The sequence below is a fragment of the Neoarius graeffei genome, chromosome 28 (genome assembly GCF_027579695.1).
Source record: "Neoarius graeffei isolate fNeoGra1 chromosome 28, fNeoGra1.pri, whole genome shotgun sequence".
NCBI classification, from domain to species: Eukaryota; Metazoa; Chordata; class Actinopteri; order Siluriformes; family Ariidae; genus Neoarius; species Neoarius graeffei.
In genome coordinates this window covers 6,953,231-6,970,348 of record NC_083596.1, presented here as the reverse complement: position 1 = coordinate 6,970,348, position 17,118 = coordinate 6,953,231, and the positions used below count along the sequence as shown (strand labels likewise).

General features: G+C 44.3%; 1 protein-coding gene across 1 annotated transcript; it reads right to left on the bottom strand.

Moving 5' to 3' along the window:
* Window positions 1-1,518: 1,518 nt before the first annotated feature.
* Window positions 1,519-15,896, bottom strand: haus4 (HAUS augmin-like complex, subunit 4). Its single transcript, XM_060913178.1, has 10 exons — window positions 15,811-15,896; window positions 15,016-15,076; window positions 9,972-10,111; window positions 9,664-9,798; window positions 6,311-6,451; window positions 6,044-6,140; window positions 5,786-5,931; window positions 4,667-4,797; window positions 2,383-2,451; window positions 1,519-2,126 (listed from the first exon to the last, which is right to left on the bottom strand). Exons 2-10 carry the CDS (start codon window positions 15,068-15,070, stop codon window positions 1,952-1,954), a joined length of 1,089 nt encoding a protein of 362 aa, XP_060769161.1. The 5' UTR covers window positions 15,071-15,076; window positions 15,811-15,896; the 3' UTR covers window positions 1,519-1,951.
* Window positions 15,897-17,118: the final 1,222 nt, after the last annotated feature.

The following is a 17,118-nucleotide window of genomic DNA, read 5'->3' as shown; positions in this document are numbered from 1 at the left end:
TCGTAGGTGTGAATGTGAGTGTGAATGGTTGTCTGTGTCTATTTGTCAGCCCTGTGACGACCTGGCGACTTGTCCAGGGTGTACCCCGCCTTTCGCCCGTAGTCAGCTGGGATAGGCTCCAGCTTGCCTGCGACCCTGTAGAACAGGATAAAGCGGCTAGAGATGATGAGATGAGTATTTGTCCAGAAGGTTCTTTTAAAAAGAAGCCCACTGGTGGGCGGCGCAGTGGTTAGCACGGTCGCCTCATAGCAAGAAGGTTCTGGGTTCAAACCCAGCGGCCGGTGAGGGCCTTTCTGTGTGGAGTTTGCATGTTTTCCCCGTGTCCGCGTGGGTTTCTTCTGGTTTCCCCCCACAGTCCAAAGACATGTGGTTAGGTTAATATGGGACGGCCTTGAGTGAGACACCTTACTCCCAACTGCTCCCTGGGCGCTGTTAGCATGGCTGCCCACTGCTCTGGATATGTGTGCACGCGCTCATTGCTCACGTGTGTGTGTTCACTGCTGCAGATGGGTTAAATGCAGAGAGGAAATTTCACAAGTGTGTGATAAAGTTGTGCTTTGTACTCAGTGCAATATGTATACTGTTCCTACTTATTCAGGTAACATTGGGCATACCTCACAACCTGTGTTTTCTCTCTCTCTCTCTCTCTCCCCAAATCTGTCCCTCTGAATTACATGTCAGTCCTGGAATCGAGATGCTGACCTGCCTGATCCATCCTGATGCCCTGTGTCTGGTTGGAGTCTCATCGCATCGCTCCTGTAGAGGACGGCCCCATGAGGACAGTTGAAAGTCACACCTGGAGGACGCTCTGGACTCTTACAGTAATGCTTTTATGGCAAAGGACTACAGTTGACTTGCTAACTTTAGGACTACCGTTGTCATGAACAGTTTTGCACTCAAGTTTCCATCAATGAAGAGTTTATAACATCAACAAAACTGACTTCATGTTAAAACCGTTAACGTTATAGTCATGTTGTTGCCCAAATGAGGATGGGTTCCCTTGTGAGTCTGGTTCCTCTCGAGGTTTCTTCCTCATGTCATCTGAGGGAGTTTTTCCTTGCCACCGTCGCCACAGACTTGCTCATTGGGAATAGATTAGGGATAAAATTAGCTCATGTTTTAAGTCGTTCAAATTCTGTAAAGCTGCTTTGCGACAATGTTTATTGTTAAAAGCGCTATACAAATAAACTTGACTTGGCCTAACACTATACCTGGAGTAGATGGGGTACTGCATGTTGCTCTGGCTAAACAGCATCATGTTCCTCCTCTTTCAAAAGAATGAGAGAGAACTTTTGTTTAAAAATTACATTTTATTTTTCCACCTGTATTTATATGTTTATTTTTAATCACGCAGCAAATCCAAATAATCAATTTTCAGTCATTAAAACTCTGCGTATTTTAATAATTCTAGCAACTGCATTTTCAGCATTACACTGTGTTCTCTCACTTTTAGTGACAATGCCGTATTTATATTAGCTATGTAATGGTCTACAAAATAACCTCAAAAGACAAACAATAAAAAAATCAAGAAAGGTTTTAATGTTTGCTCAGATAAAAATGCTGGAAAATGTTTCACACATTAGTTTGATAGAAAGAAATTCAATGTTTTTATTCCTCTATAAACTCATCTATATACATATCACATATATCCCTAACCTAATCTAATCCAATCTAATCTAATCTACCCCTGAACGCAGCACGGAAGAGAAGAAAGTTTAATCAGATTTGCTGAGAACCTGAAAAGATCCCCCAAAGGGCATCCTAACAATGAGTTGAGTCATTAGGTTATAATTTAATACTCGAAATAAATTTTAAACTCTTATGTTGTTAACAGTTGCGTATCTGGAAAAGACACAAGCAAAGTAACAACTGTTCATCTTTACTGATAAAGTATGGCACTTTTGAACATCAGGTCTAACTCGTACTAGTTCTGCCTGCTTGCTCTGATGGTTCATGTTGTAAATTCTTTCAGTGCCCAGGATTTTGTAGCGACTTCCTGCCGCAGTCTGGAATATTCCTCCGCCAGGACTTCAAACTCCTTGCCGTATATCTCAAAGGACGCCAGTCTGGACTCCAGCGACTGTTTCTCAACCTGGCACGCCTTCAGCTCTGCAGTGAGCTTCTCCCTGAGACGAGGGGAAAAAAAAGATTAAAAGTGAAAGTTGTAGCAAAAAAAAAAAAAAACTTTATATTGGAAAGAAAGAAAAAGAGCAAGGTGAAAAAGAAAGCAAAAAGTTAACCAAAATTAAAAAGGAATAAATAAAAAAGGAGAGCAAATGGAAAGCAAAAGGGAAAGGAAGGGAAGATAAAATGGAAATAGAGACAAGTGCACTGTATCTGTTTGGTTTATCCTGAAAGAAAGTTGGAATGATGGTTACTCACGTGATTTTCTGATGCGCTGCTATCTTATCTCGTGTGTAAGTATCGAGCTGCACTTCAAGCATCTCTGCCCTGCAGACACACGATGACATTAGTGCCATAATTAAAGTGCATATCACAGGTAAGTTCAGGAGCAAGATCAATGTAATTCTCCTATTATATATTAAACTTTGGTCAAATATCTGTCACGTTTTGCACAATTTTTTTACCTTCCGCAATACCAGAAAAATTCAGTTGAAACCAAAACATTTGAGGCGAATTGCACTACGTTCAGACTGCAACCTGAAACGACCCATATCCGATTTGTTGTGAAATCCGATTTTTTTGTTAGGCCGTTCACATTACCAATTATATGAGACTTGTATGCGATCTCCAATATGAACGGAAAACGACCCAAAAGTGTCCCGCATGCGCAAATTGACACGTAATAAGCACGTCTACCTAATACGTAAACAAAAAAAAAAAAAAGCGCACTCTTCAAGTTTAATGATTTCTTTTTTTTGTTTGTTTGTTTAATTATCTGGTTAGTGTTAAAGTGTGAGGTCTCGTGTGTGTTTTTGTTTCTGAACTGAAATGAAAACGTGTAGCCTGGTAACGAGGGTTGACTCCTAAATGTCTCTCTAATTTCTATATAAGTGCACTACATGTTACTAGGAAGTAATGGATTTTTAAACTCTATATAGTGCACTCGAGCTTCAGTAGGCAGTCATTTGGGATACGGCCGCTGTATTACCAAACTCTTAATTCAGGCTTAATAATTTGCACATATTTATTTCGTCATATTAATAAACTTTTTCTACATTTTTATAAACATTTATTTAGATTGTTTATAGCCAGCTGAATTCTGCAACTTCTCTCAGCGCTGGCTCAAGGTGCAGAAACACCAGTGCAGTTTGCTATGGAGATGAGGCGAGACCCGGCGATGTGGTTTTTGTGGCGGCGGCGGAACTCGCACAATAATCTGATTAATGTGGGCAGCAGACTAATGAGACCGAAGGTGTCAAATTACTGGAAATTTCCAGAACAATCTTGTAATACAGGATGGTTTAAGTTATAAATCAGTTATAGAAACTGTTTTATTTAATCAGGCTAACAGATCAACATCCAGGTCCCTACCAAATCCACCATTAGCTTGATCAATTATATAAAAAAAGTCTATTTAAATTCTGAAAACTGTACAAATGTTGTTTTCCACCAAAGAGGCGGGATTAGCCAACGCAGAATAGTGATGTTTGTCTCTTGTTGATGACGTGTAGGTCGCATGAATGCGACCTGTCCGGTCAGACTGCAGTCGCATGTGAAAATAACGGATATGCATCGGAATTAGGACCACATATCCAAGCGGCCTGGGTCGCATGTGAAAAAAATCGGATCTGTGTCGTTCAGATTGTCAATAACAAATCGGATACAGGTCGCATATGGGCAAAAAAAAAAATCGGATATGGGTCGTTTCAGGGTGCAGTCTGAACGTAGTCTTGGTCCGCCTCTGAAAAAACTTGGCATTTGGATTTCCCATCAAACATTGATTTTCGTGACGTCGCGTGCGGGACGCCTCCTTCTGAAGCCTACATCAGCGCTGGTTTGTTTATGAGAAAAACGACCTGGTGGTTTTCTGCAAATTTCTTCAATGTTATCGTGTAATTATTAAAATGGTTAACAGATGTATTGTAGGAGGGTGTACAGTAGCAACACCAATCTTGATGGGATTAGTACTCATCGTTTTCCAAAAGACCGGACAATGAGAGAGAAATGGGAGCGCTTCGTGCGAGGCACCCGGAAGCCGAGGACCAAGCAGAGCCGAGAAAAAGACCAAGAAAATTGGCAATTCACAAGTTGACTATTGCCAGGGTAAGAAATAATTCTGACATCTCATTATATTCTTCATCCAAAGGTGAAGTAACATTGCGCTCAGGTGACAATTCCATATTTCAATGCAAAATCGCTAGCTGCTAAACCTGGTCTACACAGGCTGTGCACTGAATCCGTGCAAGCTCTCGCAGCCTGCTGGCGCTTCCGCACGTGATGTCACGAATCTGGCTCCAGACTCCCTTGGGATTTTTCCAGATGCGTTTTTTATTTTTTTCTGCTGTAGACAGATGGCCTTGTGCAAAATTACCCTTCTGGATAAGTGTGTAAAGGGACACTCTTTCATATTAAAAAAAAAATAATAAATTGGTCCAGGATATGCACTTTAAGGCATCAGATTAAATAAAGACACGCACGAAACTCATCTCAGCTGATCAAGTCAATTAAAAGAAAAGGAAAGCAAGAAAGAAAGAAAAAATACCTAATCTTCTGAATTCCAACCTCACATTTGGCCTCAAAGTATTCAATCTTCTTCCTGTCCAGTTCTTTCTGCACTTTGAGTCGAAGGTCGAGGACAAGAGTCTGTAAGAGCTGCATGCATTCCAGCAGTTCCTACCAGAACAAAAATACTATCAACAAGACGTCAGCGCATTTTAATCACATTACTCCAAGTCCATTAGGTCTGTGGAATACAAATCTATTTTCAACAGTGTCATATGATCTAACGATCTCTGAACCGGCATGTACCAGTTAAACTCAGAGCCAACAAGCAGACTCAGAGGAAGCAGTCAGAATAAGTAGATTTAATTAATAAAGCAGACTCAGAGACCTGAAAAGATGACTCCGAGATAGTCAATTGAATGAGAGCAGACTCAAAATGAACAGATTTAAAATAAAATAAAAAAACCTCAGTGTCTCGACTCGCAAGAAAGGCGGAGGGGGGCGCGCGGGGCTGGCTCGCAGGAAAGGCGGAGGGGGGCGCGCGGGGCTGGCTCGCAAGAAAGGCGGAGGGGGGCGCGCGGGGCTGGCTCGCAAGAAAGGCGGAGGGGGGCGCGCGGGGCTGGCTCGCAGGAAAGGCGGAGGGGGGCGCGCGGGGCTGGCTCGCAGGAAAGGCGGAGGGGGGGGCGCGCGGGGCTGGCTCGCAGGAAAGGCGGAGGGGGGCGCGCGGGGCTGGCTCGCAGGAAAGGCGGAGGGGGGCGCGCGGGGCTGGCTCGCAGGAAAGGCGGAGGGGGGCGCGCGGGGCTGGCTCGCAGGAAAGGAGGAGGGGGGCGCGCGGGGCTGGCTCGCAGGAAAGGAGGAGGGGGGCGCGCGGGGCTGGCTCGCAGGAAAGGAGGAGGGGGGGCGCGCGGGGCTGGCTCGCAGGAAAGGCGGAGGGGGGGCGCGCGGCTGGCTCGCAGGAAAGGCGGAGGGGGGCGCGCGGCTGGCTCGCAGGAAAGGCGGAGGGGGGCGCGCGGCTGGCTCGCAGGAAAGGCGGAGGGGGGCGCGCGGCTGGCTCGCAGGAAAGGCGGAGGGGGACGCGCGGCTGGCTCGCAAGAAAGGGGGGGGCGTGCGGCTGGCTCGCAAGAAAGGCGGAGGGGAGACTTGACTCCCCCTGACTCACAGAAAGGTAGGCGTGAGTTTGGCGCTGCAGCAGGGTGGCGTTCTCTCGGTTCTTTTCAGCCAGACTTTCTGCTCTGCTGCGCTCGCTCTCCAGCAGTCCTGGCAGCTTCGACAGTTTCACACACCTGAGACCCTCGCTGTCATTCTCTAAAACACAAAGCCAGTGTAACTATCATTGTCGTTATCACATGCGCTGTACAATGGCAGAGCTCCGGCCCCAGCTTCCTCCCCGAGTCAGAGCATTTGAGAAGCTGTTTACCCCACTCAGGCTGGTAGTAGGAGAGGAGGTTAAAGAGTTTCTTCTTCAGGTGCTTCTGCAGTTCTGTCGGTAGCCTCTGTTTCATTTGCCACACATCCTGTTGGGAGAGAAAAAAACATGAATTAAACATTTCTCACTGAAAACGGCCAGATTAACAGCTTCCAATTCCACATTTTCACTCACACACACACATTCCTACACAACGTCATCTTACTCTGGCGCGTTTGTGTTTAAGTTCAGAGGCGACTACATGTGATGGAAACCTACCTGCTGAGGAGGCAGCTGACGCAGCACTTTCTCTGCAGACAGCCCCAGGACGAGGGGTTGATCTTGGCCGACGGTGCCGCTCGGGTCCAGCTGGCGGACACACCGGGCCATGAGTAAACACCGCTCCAGAGTGGTGTAGAACTGAAAAGAGAATTCCAACTGAATCAGTTTAAACAAACATAAATGAAATTTTCTGATGGAAAGAGTTAATGGTCATTTTGTATCCATGCATTATCAATTACTGGATTAACTAATAACAACAACCATCGTAAAACTAAACCTAAAGCCTGTTAAACAGGAGCTTTTTTGAGCGCGCGCGTGTGTCACAACACGGACTCACAATCGCAAAGTCTTAATCTGTTCAAGTCAAGAAACCCAACCAAATTATTTTCACTTGTTCATCTCATCTCATTATCTGTAGCCGCTTTATCCTGTTCTACAGGGTCGCAGGCAAGCTGGATCCTATCCCAGCTGACTACGGGCGAAAGGCGGGGTACACCCTGGACAAGTCGCCAGGTCATCACAGGGCTGACACATAGACACAGACAACCATTCACACTCACATTCACACCTACGCTCAATTTAGAGTCACCAGTTAACCTAACCTGCATGTCTTTGGACTGTGGGGGAAACCGGAGCACCCGGAGGAAACCCACGCGGACACGGGGAGAACATGCAAACTCCGCACAGAAAGGCCCTCGCCGGCTACGGGGCTCGAACCCGGACCTTCTTGCTGTGAGGCGACAGCGCTAACCACTACACCACCGTGCCACCCTCACTTGTTCATATTCATCTAAATTTGTTCTTCAGGTCAGGATCAATATCCATAACCAATATTTTAAAAATCACATTTACAATATCTAAAAATCACTATAAACAGATTACAATTTAAGGGGGGGGGGGGGGGGGGGTGGCTATGATGATATTATGACTTGAGGGCATTTACTTTTGCTCATATGACTTGACTCCACCCATCCCCTTAGAGTGAAGCATCACTGCAAATCAATTAAAAATAATTCTTCTGCCTGATCACCTTTATCCCGCATAAAAGAGCATCAGTTTCTATCCTGGTCAGAGCTTGACATTAAGGACTGCCCGATTGCCCGGGACAAGTGAAATATGCAGTCGGGCAAGTGGGATATGTCCTCGAAACGCCCAACCGGGCAAGTCGGAATGAGCATATATTACGAACTCACACCACAAAAATTAGGCTTTTTGATCTTTTATTTCAGTTCCTAAAAGCGTCTCTCACTACATATCCGCCATTATGTCTTGGCTGTTTTCTTAGTCTCAGTTTCATTTCCTGCTCTGCAAGTTATTTTATATCCCCCTGCTGTTGTAGTATGGTAGACATACTGTTTATAGACCCCTTGTGCATTACGTCACGCATCACATGATAATTACAGCTGGGGTCAGACAGACACCGTCTTTCATGCAAGCAAGACTTAATCTGTCTTCAATATGGTTAATTTTTGCACTGTTTTTACTTCTTCAAACAGAAAAATAGATAAAAGGCATTACTGTCTCCCCGCTATCAAGAAAAATGCTAACAAATAGAAGCAAATGCTTCAAGAATAACAAGGAAATAAATGGTTAAAGAATACAAGGAGAGGAGCTCAGCCTAAAAATGCCAGAGAAATTCATGATTGTATTTAAAATGCATTTTACAAAAACAAAGTCGGAAGTGAGGATGGAAGAGTTTGCTTAAGAATCTCGTTTTATTATTATTTTTTTCGCTCGCATTCGAGTTAGCTCCTTCATGAAAGTTTGAGATTTTCTTACAAGTGAAGCTGCTTCCTTATTCGACACAGAAAACCCAAATTGGTTTCAAACAACACGGGCATTTTTTTTTTTTTAGATTTTTTTTGGGCTTTTTTCACCTTTATTGGATAGGACAGTGTAGAGACAGGAAATGAGCGGGAGAGAGAGACGGGGAGGGATCAGGAAATGACCTCGGGTCGGAATCGAACCTGGGTCCCCGGATTTATGGTATGGTGCCTTATCGCAACTCAGGCAGTTAAATAAATAAATAAATAAATAAATAAATAAATAAAAATCAAGGAGTGACGTGCGATAAATCCTGAAAGAACAGAACAGATTAAGAGCAGAGAGAGCTGGAGCTTTGTTTCTGTTATCAGAGGAACACAGTGCTATGCAAAACATTTAGATTTTTTTTGTTATATCATCCACCTCTAGGTTTATTAAAAAAAAATAAAAATGTCCCAGCGCTGCATCATGACAGACCGGCTGCACTGATTCAGTTACAGGTTGCCAGGTCTCTATAAAACACCCACAACCTACACACAATCATTTTAAACTCAAACATTATCCTGTCTTTCATGACGCAGCCCTTTTTTTTTTTAACCTAGAGGTGGAGGGGATATATATATATATATATATATATATATATTCAAAACTCACTGTTCAAAAGTCTTGGCACCCTATTGTTTTCTTCCTACAAACTTTTATATAGATTTCTGTTTTATGATTTCTACATTATCGAGTAATGAACCTACAGTCAGAGAGTTCTACACAAACACACTGAACTTTACAACAGCTGCATGCGTGTGAAATGGAAGTAAATCGACTAAGGCAGGAAAAACTATTTTGGATAAAATTGTTATTGTCCATTAGAAGTAAAAAGTAACCAATTACCAAACTTAATAATCAACTTGGGGGCGTCGTGGCTCAGGTGGATAAGGCGCCATACCATAAATCCGGGGACCGGGGTTCGATTCCGACCCGAGGTCATTTCCCGATCCCTCCCCATCTCTCTCCCGCTCATTTCCTGTCTCTACACTGTCCTATCCAATAAAGGTGAAAAAAGCCCAAAAAAAATCTTTAAAAAAAAATAATCAACTTAATCAATAACCGAAGTCCAACTCAGTGTGATATCTTCATTTTGTGTTGCAATTCACAACTATTCTATGGTTTTCCTATTTAAAAAAAAAAAAAGTGGTACTCACAAAATAGGGGGCAAGTGGAAATTAACCCCCACTTGCCTCCCAGGGTAAGTGGGTTTAAAAGTTAATGTGTCCTGCTGGTGGGTGTGGTTTCTTCTGGGATGACTCCGCCTCCATCCACAAGGCACGAGCTCACTAAATGTTTTGGGTGATTCTGTCGCGCTGTGAGACAGCACTCTCTATCATCATCATAACACCAACTGAAGGAACATGTTTCAGAAGAATTGCGCACCCCAACACTGCACTAAAAAGACACTCCTGTTTTTTCCTTTAATCTGTCACCCATCTACACACGTTATTACAACCCAACTATAAATACGACAGCAAATATCCAACATGCACAGTCACACCACAATAACCAATGATGGCTAATGATGGCACAGCTCCTACCGTGTCCTCAGCTGGTGCTGCAGTGGAGTGGTTCTGCTGTCTGAAGCGATGTTCCTGCACCATCTCTTGCAGGATTCTGTGTATGCTTTCCAAACGGAGCCATCCCAACTTCTGCAACCGGAGCTCCTTCTCTGCCTGCATGGGAAATCGTTTCGTTATAGATCACAATTTCTCAGCCACAAACAGACCTCGACACCAACAACCTCGCTGTCTCGTAGTGTCAGTGAGTCATCTAAATTAATTCCTGCCAAAAAAAAAAAACCACACCAACATTTACACACGTCTATGCCGAACCAAATCATAACCACCTTTTCCAGCTCTTTTCTCAACGGTAAAGTCAGTCCGGTGCGATCTACATGCTGTGACAGAGTGGCCAGGAGCTTACAGAACAGAGGGTTCTGGATCAGATCATCCTCGTTCAGATCGCACAGCGGGAAAGCAGACAAAACTGAAGGGGAAAAAAAAAACCAAGAAGAGCGAGAGACATATAAAGAATGCATACAAATACAGTACATTACTGGACACCTGACCATCACACTCTTGAGAGCAGGATCACAACAGCAGAGAGGAAAAAACTTAAACTGATCAGGAAGACAGGATCTGTCCTGGGCTGTGCACTGGACTCAGTGGATGTAGTGGGAGAGAGGAGGATGTTGGCCAAGTTGTCATCCTTAATAGCGAACACCTCCCATCCACTGCAGGAAACAGTAGCAGCACTGGGCAGCTCCTTCAGTGACCAGCTCCATCTGCGGTGTGTTAAGGAGAGATATAGCAACTCCTTCCTCCCTACTGCTGGGAGACTGTACAACCGGCACCTCATCAAGCACAGCACCAGACGCTCCTCACAAGAATGAACAAATACTGTCCAGATCACTTCTACATCCATAGAAACCCCTCTGAACTTAAACCGTGTGCACTGACCATCAGCATCAGTACGTTACAGCGACCTGTAAACCTGTCAATTTATGCATGCATGCGCGTGCATATGCATATATAAATAATTTGTGCAAATTTGTTAATTTTTTTTTTCCATCTCTAAATTTGTAGTTTATTTTTTTTTATACGCAGTCAAGCCGGAAAGTCTGCACACCCCTTTCACCTTCTCCACGTTTTATCATGTTACAGACTTAGATTGAGTTCATTTTTTGTCACAAAATTCTACACAAAATAGCCCATAATGACAAAGTGAAAGCAGGTTTTTAGACATTTGTGCTAATTTATTAAAAATCAAAAATGTGTGCAAGTGTGCACACCCTTTGATATGACACCCAAAAGTGAGCTGAGGTGCATTTTGTTTCCAGTGATGCTGCTTGAGATGTTTCTACAACTTAACTGGAGTCCACTTGTGGTAAATTCAATTGATCGGACATGATTGGGGATTGCCAAGACCTGCCTATATAAAGTCCCACAGTTGACAGAGCATGTCAGAGCAAACTCCAAGCCATGGGGTCAAAGGAATTATCTGCAGAGCTCAGAAACAGGATTGTGTCAAGGCATAGATCTGGAGAAGGGTGCAGAAAAATTGCTGTAGCTTTACAGGTCCCAAAGAGCACAGTGGCCACCATCATTTGTAAATGGAAAAAGTTTGGAACCTCCAAGAACCTTCCTAGATCTGGCTGCCCGGCCAAACAGAGTGATCGGGGAAGACGGGCCTTGGCCAGAGAGGTGAGCAGGAACCCGAGGGTCACTCTGATAGAGCTCCAGCATATCGTTGTGGAGATTGGAGAACCTTTCAGAAGATCAACCATCCAGGCAGCACTCCACAAATCAGGCCTTTATGGTAGAGTGGCCAGACGGAAGCCACTCCTTAGTAAAAGGCACATGACCGCTCGCTTGGAGTTTGCCAAAAAGGACCTAGAGGACTCTCAAACCATGACAAACAAGATTCTCTGGTCTGATGAAACCAAAATTGAACTTTCTGGTCTGGATACCAAGCGTCACATCTGGAGGAAACCAGCCACCGCTCATCACCTGGCTAATGCCATCCCTACAGTGAAGCATGGCAGTGGCAGCATCATGATGTGGGGATGTTTTTCAGCAGCAGGAATGGAGCGACTAGTTCCGATAGAGGGAAAGATGGATGCAGCCAAGTACACCGAGATCCTTTTTTTTTTTTTTTAAAGATATTTTTTTGGGCTTTTTGCACCTTCATTGGATAGGACAGTGTAGAGACAGGAAACGAGCGGGAGAGAGAGAGAGACGGGAAGGGATCGGGAAACGACCCCGGGCCGGAACCGAACCCGGGTCGCCCGCATTCACGGCACGGCGCCCCAACCACCTGAGCCACGACGCCCCCGTACACCGAGATCCTTGAAGAAAACCTGCTCCAGAGCGCTCTGGACCTCAGACTGGGGTGAAGGTTTACCTTCCCAGGCTTTCGTCTAAACGGGGGAACAGGGGCGCTGCGCCCTCTTACTCTCAGCGTGCGCCCCCTTACCGACTCTGTGAAAACATCCCAGCAACACTACGTGACAATGTGTCTGATCATCAAATACGTTATAATTGCTCCAAAAATATTCCAATCATAGTAGATACACCGCCAGACGGTGCAAAAACAATCCGAATTGGCGTTTTCCAGACTGAGGCGCCATATTGTTTAGTTGTTTACTTGTCGCGGCTGCTCTCGCGAGATTTGACATGGGTTACATACAAGGTCAGCTGACTTGTAGAGCGAGATTTCTTGAGACTGAATGACCTTTCACCCACCGGCGCAGGAATTTTTGACAGAAGTAGTTTAGTTCGCGAGTTGTTTTTGTTGACACTTGGGCATTTAAAGATGTCATCCCGCGGCACGAAGCGGAAGAAAGCCAAAGACTGTCCGGGGCAGAAGATGATTACTTCTCTCTTTTTCAATGTTGACAGACAATTTGTTACAATTTCCCTCTCAGCCTCAGAATGTCCCATTGGAGCATTTTTCAAAGGCTTTGCACGGTGGGGGGGGACAACGGCACCATCCCCCCCCCCCGCTTCGCTCCCTCGCCATGGTGAGCACCCTCATACTAAATTTTTCTAGAAAAAACCCTGCTTCCAACATGACAACAACCCGAAGCACACAGCCAAGAGAACAAAGGAGTGGCTTCGGAGAAAGTCTGTAAAATATCCTTGAGTGGCCCGGCCAGAATCTAATTGAACATCTGTGGAAGGAGCTGAAAATGGCTGCGTACCGATGCTCCCCATCCAAACTGACAGAGCTTGCAAGGACATGCCAAGAAGAATGGGCAAAAATGTCCAGAAACAAGTGTGCCAAGCTTGTAGCTTCTTTCCCAAGACGCCTTGAAGCTGTAATTGCTGCCACAAAGGTGCATCAACCAAGTATTCGGCTAAGGGTGTGTACAGATATGTAACCCCTAAATAACCTATTTTTGTCAGTAAAATAAAATTGCATAGTTTCTAAAAACCTACTTTCACTTTGTCATTATGGGCTATTTTGTGACAAAAAATGAACTCAATCTATTGTAGAATAAGTCTGTAACGTAATAAAACAGAGAGAAGGTGAAAGGGGCGTGCAGACTTTCCGGCTTGACTGTATATCCTTTTCTGTACACTTAGTACTTTTGCACTACTCCTTCACATACTTGCCAACCCTCCCAATTTTGGTGGGAGGCTCCCGATTTTAGCCGCCGTCTCCCGATTGTATTTATTAAAAACTGGATAATCTCGCGGTTTTGGGAAATCCCGACCGCCAAGTTAAAAATACTCCCGATTATGTCCAATCAGAATTGTAAGAGAAAAACTGCTGACGTCAACTGATTTAACCAGTCAACGAACAGAATGACAGTCACTTCCATAATGTCGGATTCACCCAGGCTGTCCGACATTTTTTTTTACAAGCAGTCATTCATCATGGCCACTAAACCAAATACCAAATGGCAAAAATATGAATGCAAATACCAGGTTGCAGAGGAGAATGGATTTCCATGGATAAGCAAATGTTTGACCAGCCAGACCAACGCATTTTGCAAGGTAAGCAATTAGTTGACCGCACAGGTCAAAGTTTAGAAGTCTGTATGTTTACATCCAGGTCTCGTGAATTTATTTCAGTTGGAAAATTTTTAATGCTGGGTCGGGTAGCCGTAACTATCGAATTTGTTCGATGAGTGTATTTGAATAGTGTGGTCGTGTCTTAATGCTATTTTGAATTTATGTTTGAAAGTTTACAAGTGAATTATCTGGAAAGTGATTGCTTTTGATAGAGTTTTAAAGTTTTAAGTGAAAGATTATTAGTGAGTATTTTGGTAGTACTAAAATTTTGCGTTCGAGTGAATTTCTTTGTGGAGTATATTTTGATAGTATGGTAGTATTTATAGTGCCGTTTTTAAAATTTTGTTTGAAAACTTTCAAAGTTGGCAAATGATGCATTCCGATAGGATTCCTAGTGCTTTTTTCAAAATTCTGTTGGAAAGTGTTTAGTGAGAGAGATGCATTTTTAGTAGTACTAAGACAGTGCAATATTTATTTAATTGAGTTGTTACGATTTTGATCAAATCTTATTAAAATTTAATTTATATATGATGATATAGCTCTCAGGTGGCATGGTGGTGTAGTGGTTAGCGCTGTCGCCTCACAGCAAGAAGGTCCGGGTTCGAGCCCTGTGGCCGACGAGGGCCTTTCTGCGCGGAGTTTGCATGTCCTCCCTGTGTCCGCGTGGGTTTCCTCCGGGTGCTCCGGTTTCCCCCACAGTCCAAAGACATGCAGGTTAGGTTAACTGGTGACTCTAAATTGAGCGTAGGTGTGAATGTGAGTGTGAATGGTTGTCTGTGTCTATGTGTCAGCCCTGTGATGACCTGGTGACTTGTCCAGGGTGTACCCCGCCTTTCGCCCGTAGTCAGCTGGGATAGGCTCCAGCTTGTCTGCGACCCTGTAGAACAGGATAAAGCGGCTAGAGATAATGAGATGAGATATCAACAATTCAAAAACTCTAACTGTATAAATTTCAAATGGTTTGCAATTAATTGGGATCCACCGTTTTTATCATTTCAAACACGCATCAGACCCTCGTCCAATTGAAAATGTCGTTCACGCACTTTTCTCCCCCATGAGAATTTTGAAAAGTTGGCAAATATGCCTTCACTGCCTTTATCTTTTTCTCTTTATATATTTTGCTGCTGTAACAATGTAAATTTCCCCTTATGGGATAATAAAAGGCCATCTTATCTTATCCCATTCGAGATTTAGTCTCTCTTTGCTGTTATCAGAACCTCCACTCTTCTGACAGGGCTCTCCACTAGATTTTGGAGGCTCTGATCCAACTGTGCTTCTAACAGTTTTGGGAACAACTAAAGATGAGTGTGATGGTCAGGTCTCCACAAAATGTCATGACATACAGTATAAAATCTGAAGAGAGATGTGTACCTTGCTGATGGAGACTGTCTCCTTTACCTACTGATGAGTCTGGACACTGCAGCATCACAACCTGCACACCAGAAGATGTTAACAAAACAGAACTACACTACCGTTCAAAAGTTTGGGGTCACCCAGACAATTTTGTGGGTTTTCCATGAAAAGTCACACTTTTATTTACCACCATAAGTTGTAAAATGAATAGAAAATATAGTCAAGACGTTTTTCTGGCCATTTTGAGCATTTAATCGACCCCACAAATGTGATGCTCCAGAAACTCAATCTGCTCAAAGGAAGGTCAGTTTTATAGCTTCTCTAAAGAGCTCAACTGTTTTCAGCTGTGCTAACATGATTGTACAAGGGTTTTCTAATCATCCATTAGCCTTCTGAGGCAATGAGCAAACACATTGTACCATTAGAACACTGGAGTGAGAGTTGCTGGAAATGGGCCTCTATACACCTATGGAGATATTGCACCAAAAACCAGACATTTGCAGCTAGAATAGTCATTTACCACATTAGCAATGTATAGAGTGGATTTCTGATTAGTTTAAAGTGATCTTCATTGAAAAGAACAGTGCTTTTCTTTCAAAAAATAAGGACATTTCAAAGTGACCCCAAACTTTTGAACGGTAGTGTAAGTCAACTACTGCAAACAGGAAACTAGCTGACTAGCTAATCCTCCACTCCAAGAGCAACTCAGTACACAGACTAGCTAGAAATTTCCGTACAAATCCTCTTCGTTTAACTAACATTTACCAAAATAAAATGCTCAAAAAATATTCAAAGATGGTTCAGATAACTTACAAATACGTTTTACATTAGCAACGTCTTGCTTTATTTGTATTTACCGCCGAAACAACTTCCACACCGGAAATAAGCGCCCTCTAGCGTTCTTCTTCTTGAATTAAAATATGTTAACATCCAACGTTAAAGTGTATTACCGCCACCTCCTGGCCTGGAGTGTAAGTACGCCAGCATTTTTTGCTTTTCATGAAAAAAAAATGTTTTTGATTCATCTCATCTCATCTCATTATCTCTAGCCGCTTTATCCTGTTCTACAGGGTCGCAGGCAAGCTGGAGCCTATCCCAGCTGACTACGGGCGAAAGGCGGGGTACACCCTGGACAAGTCGCCAGGTCATCACAGGGCTGACACATAGACACAGACAACCATTCACACTCACATTCACACCTACGCTCAATTTAGAGTCACCAGTTAACCTAACCTGCATGTCTTTGGACTGTGGGGGAAACCGGAGCACCCGGAGGAAACCCACACGGACACGGGGAGAACATGCAAACTCCACACAGGAAGGCCCTCGCCGGCCACGGGGCTCGAACCCGGACCTTCTTGCTGTGAGGCGACAGCGCTAACCACTACACCACCGTGCCACCCATTTTTGATTCACTATGGGCAAATTTTTCTCTGACTCACCTTCAGGAAACACTTTATCTTCAAATTAGTTATTGAAAGTCGATCTGGAGTGTTCTTCTTCTTTCAGCTGTCTCCATTAGGGCTCGCCACAGCGGCTAATGTTCCTCCATCTCCTCCTGTCCTTCAAATCTTTTTTTTTTCTGTAGCACCTCATGTCCTCCTTCACCACATCCATAAATCTCATCTTTGGTCTTCCTCTTCTCCTTCTCCCTAGCAACTCCATCTCCAGCATTCTTTTCCCAATATACCCTGGATCTCTCTTCTAAACCACCTCAATCTCACTTCCATCCTACATAAATTTCTGAAAGTGGATCTGGAGACTGGGCGGCACAGTGGTGTAGTGTAGTGGTTAGCGCTGTCGCCTCACAGCAAGAAGGTCCGGGTTCGAGCCCAGTGGCTGACGAGGGCTTTTCTGTGTGGAGTTTGCATGTTCTCCCCGTGTCTGCGTGGGTTTCCACTGGGTGCTCCAGTTTCTCCCACAGTCCAAAGACATGCAGGTTAGGCTAATTGGTGGCTCTAAATTGACCGTAGGTGTGAGTGTGAATGGTTGTTTGTGTCTGTGTGTCAGCCCTGCAATGACCTGGCGACTCGTCCAGGGTGTACCCTGCCTCTCGCCCATAGTCAGTTGGGATAGGCTCCAGCTTGCCTGCGAACCTGTAGAACAGGATAAGTGGTTACG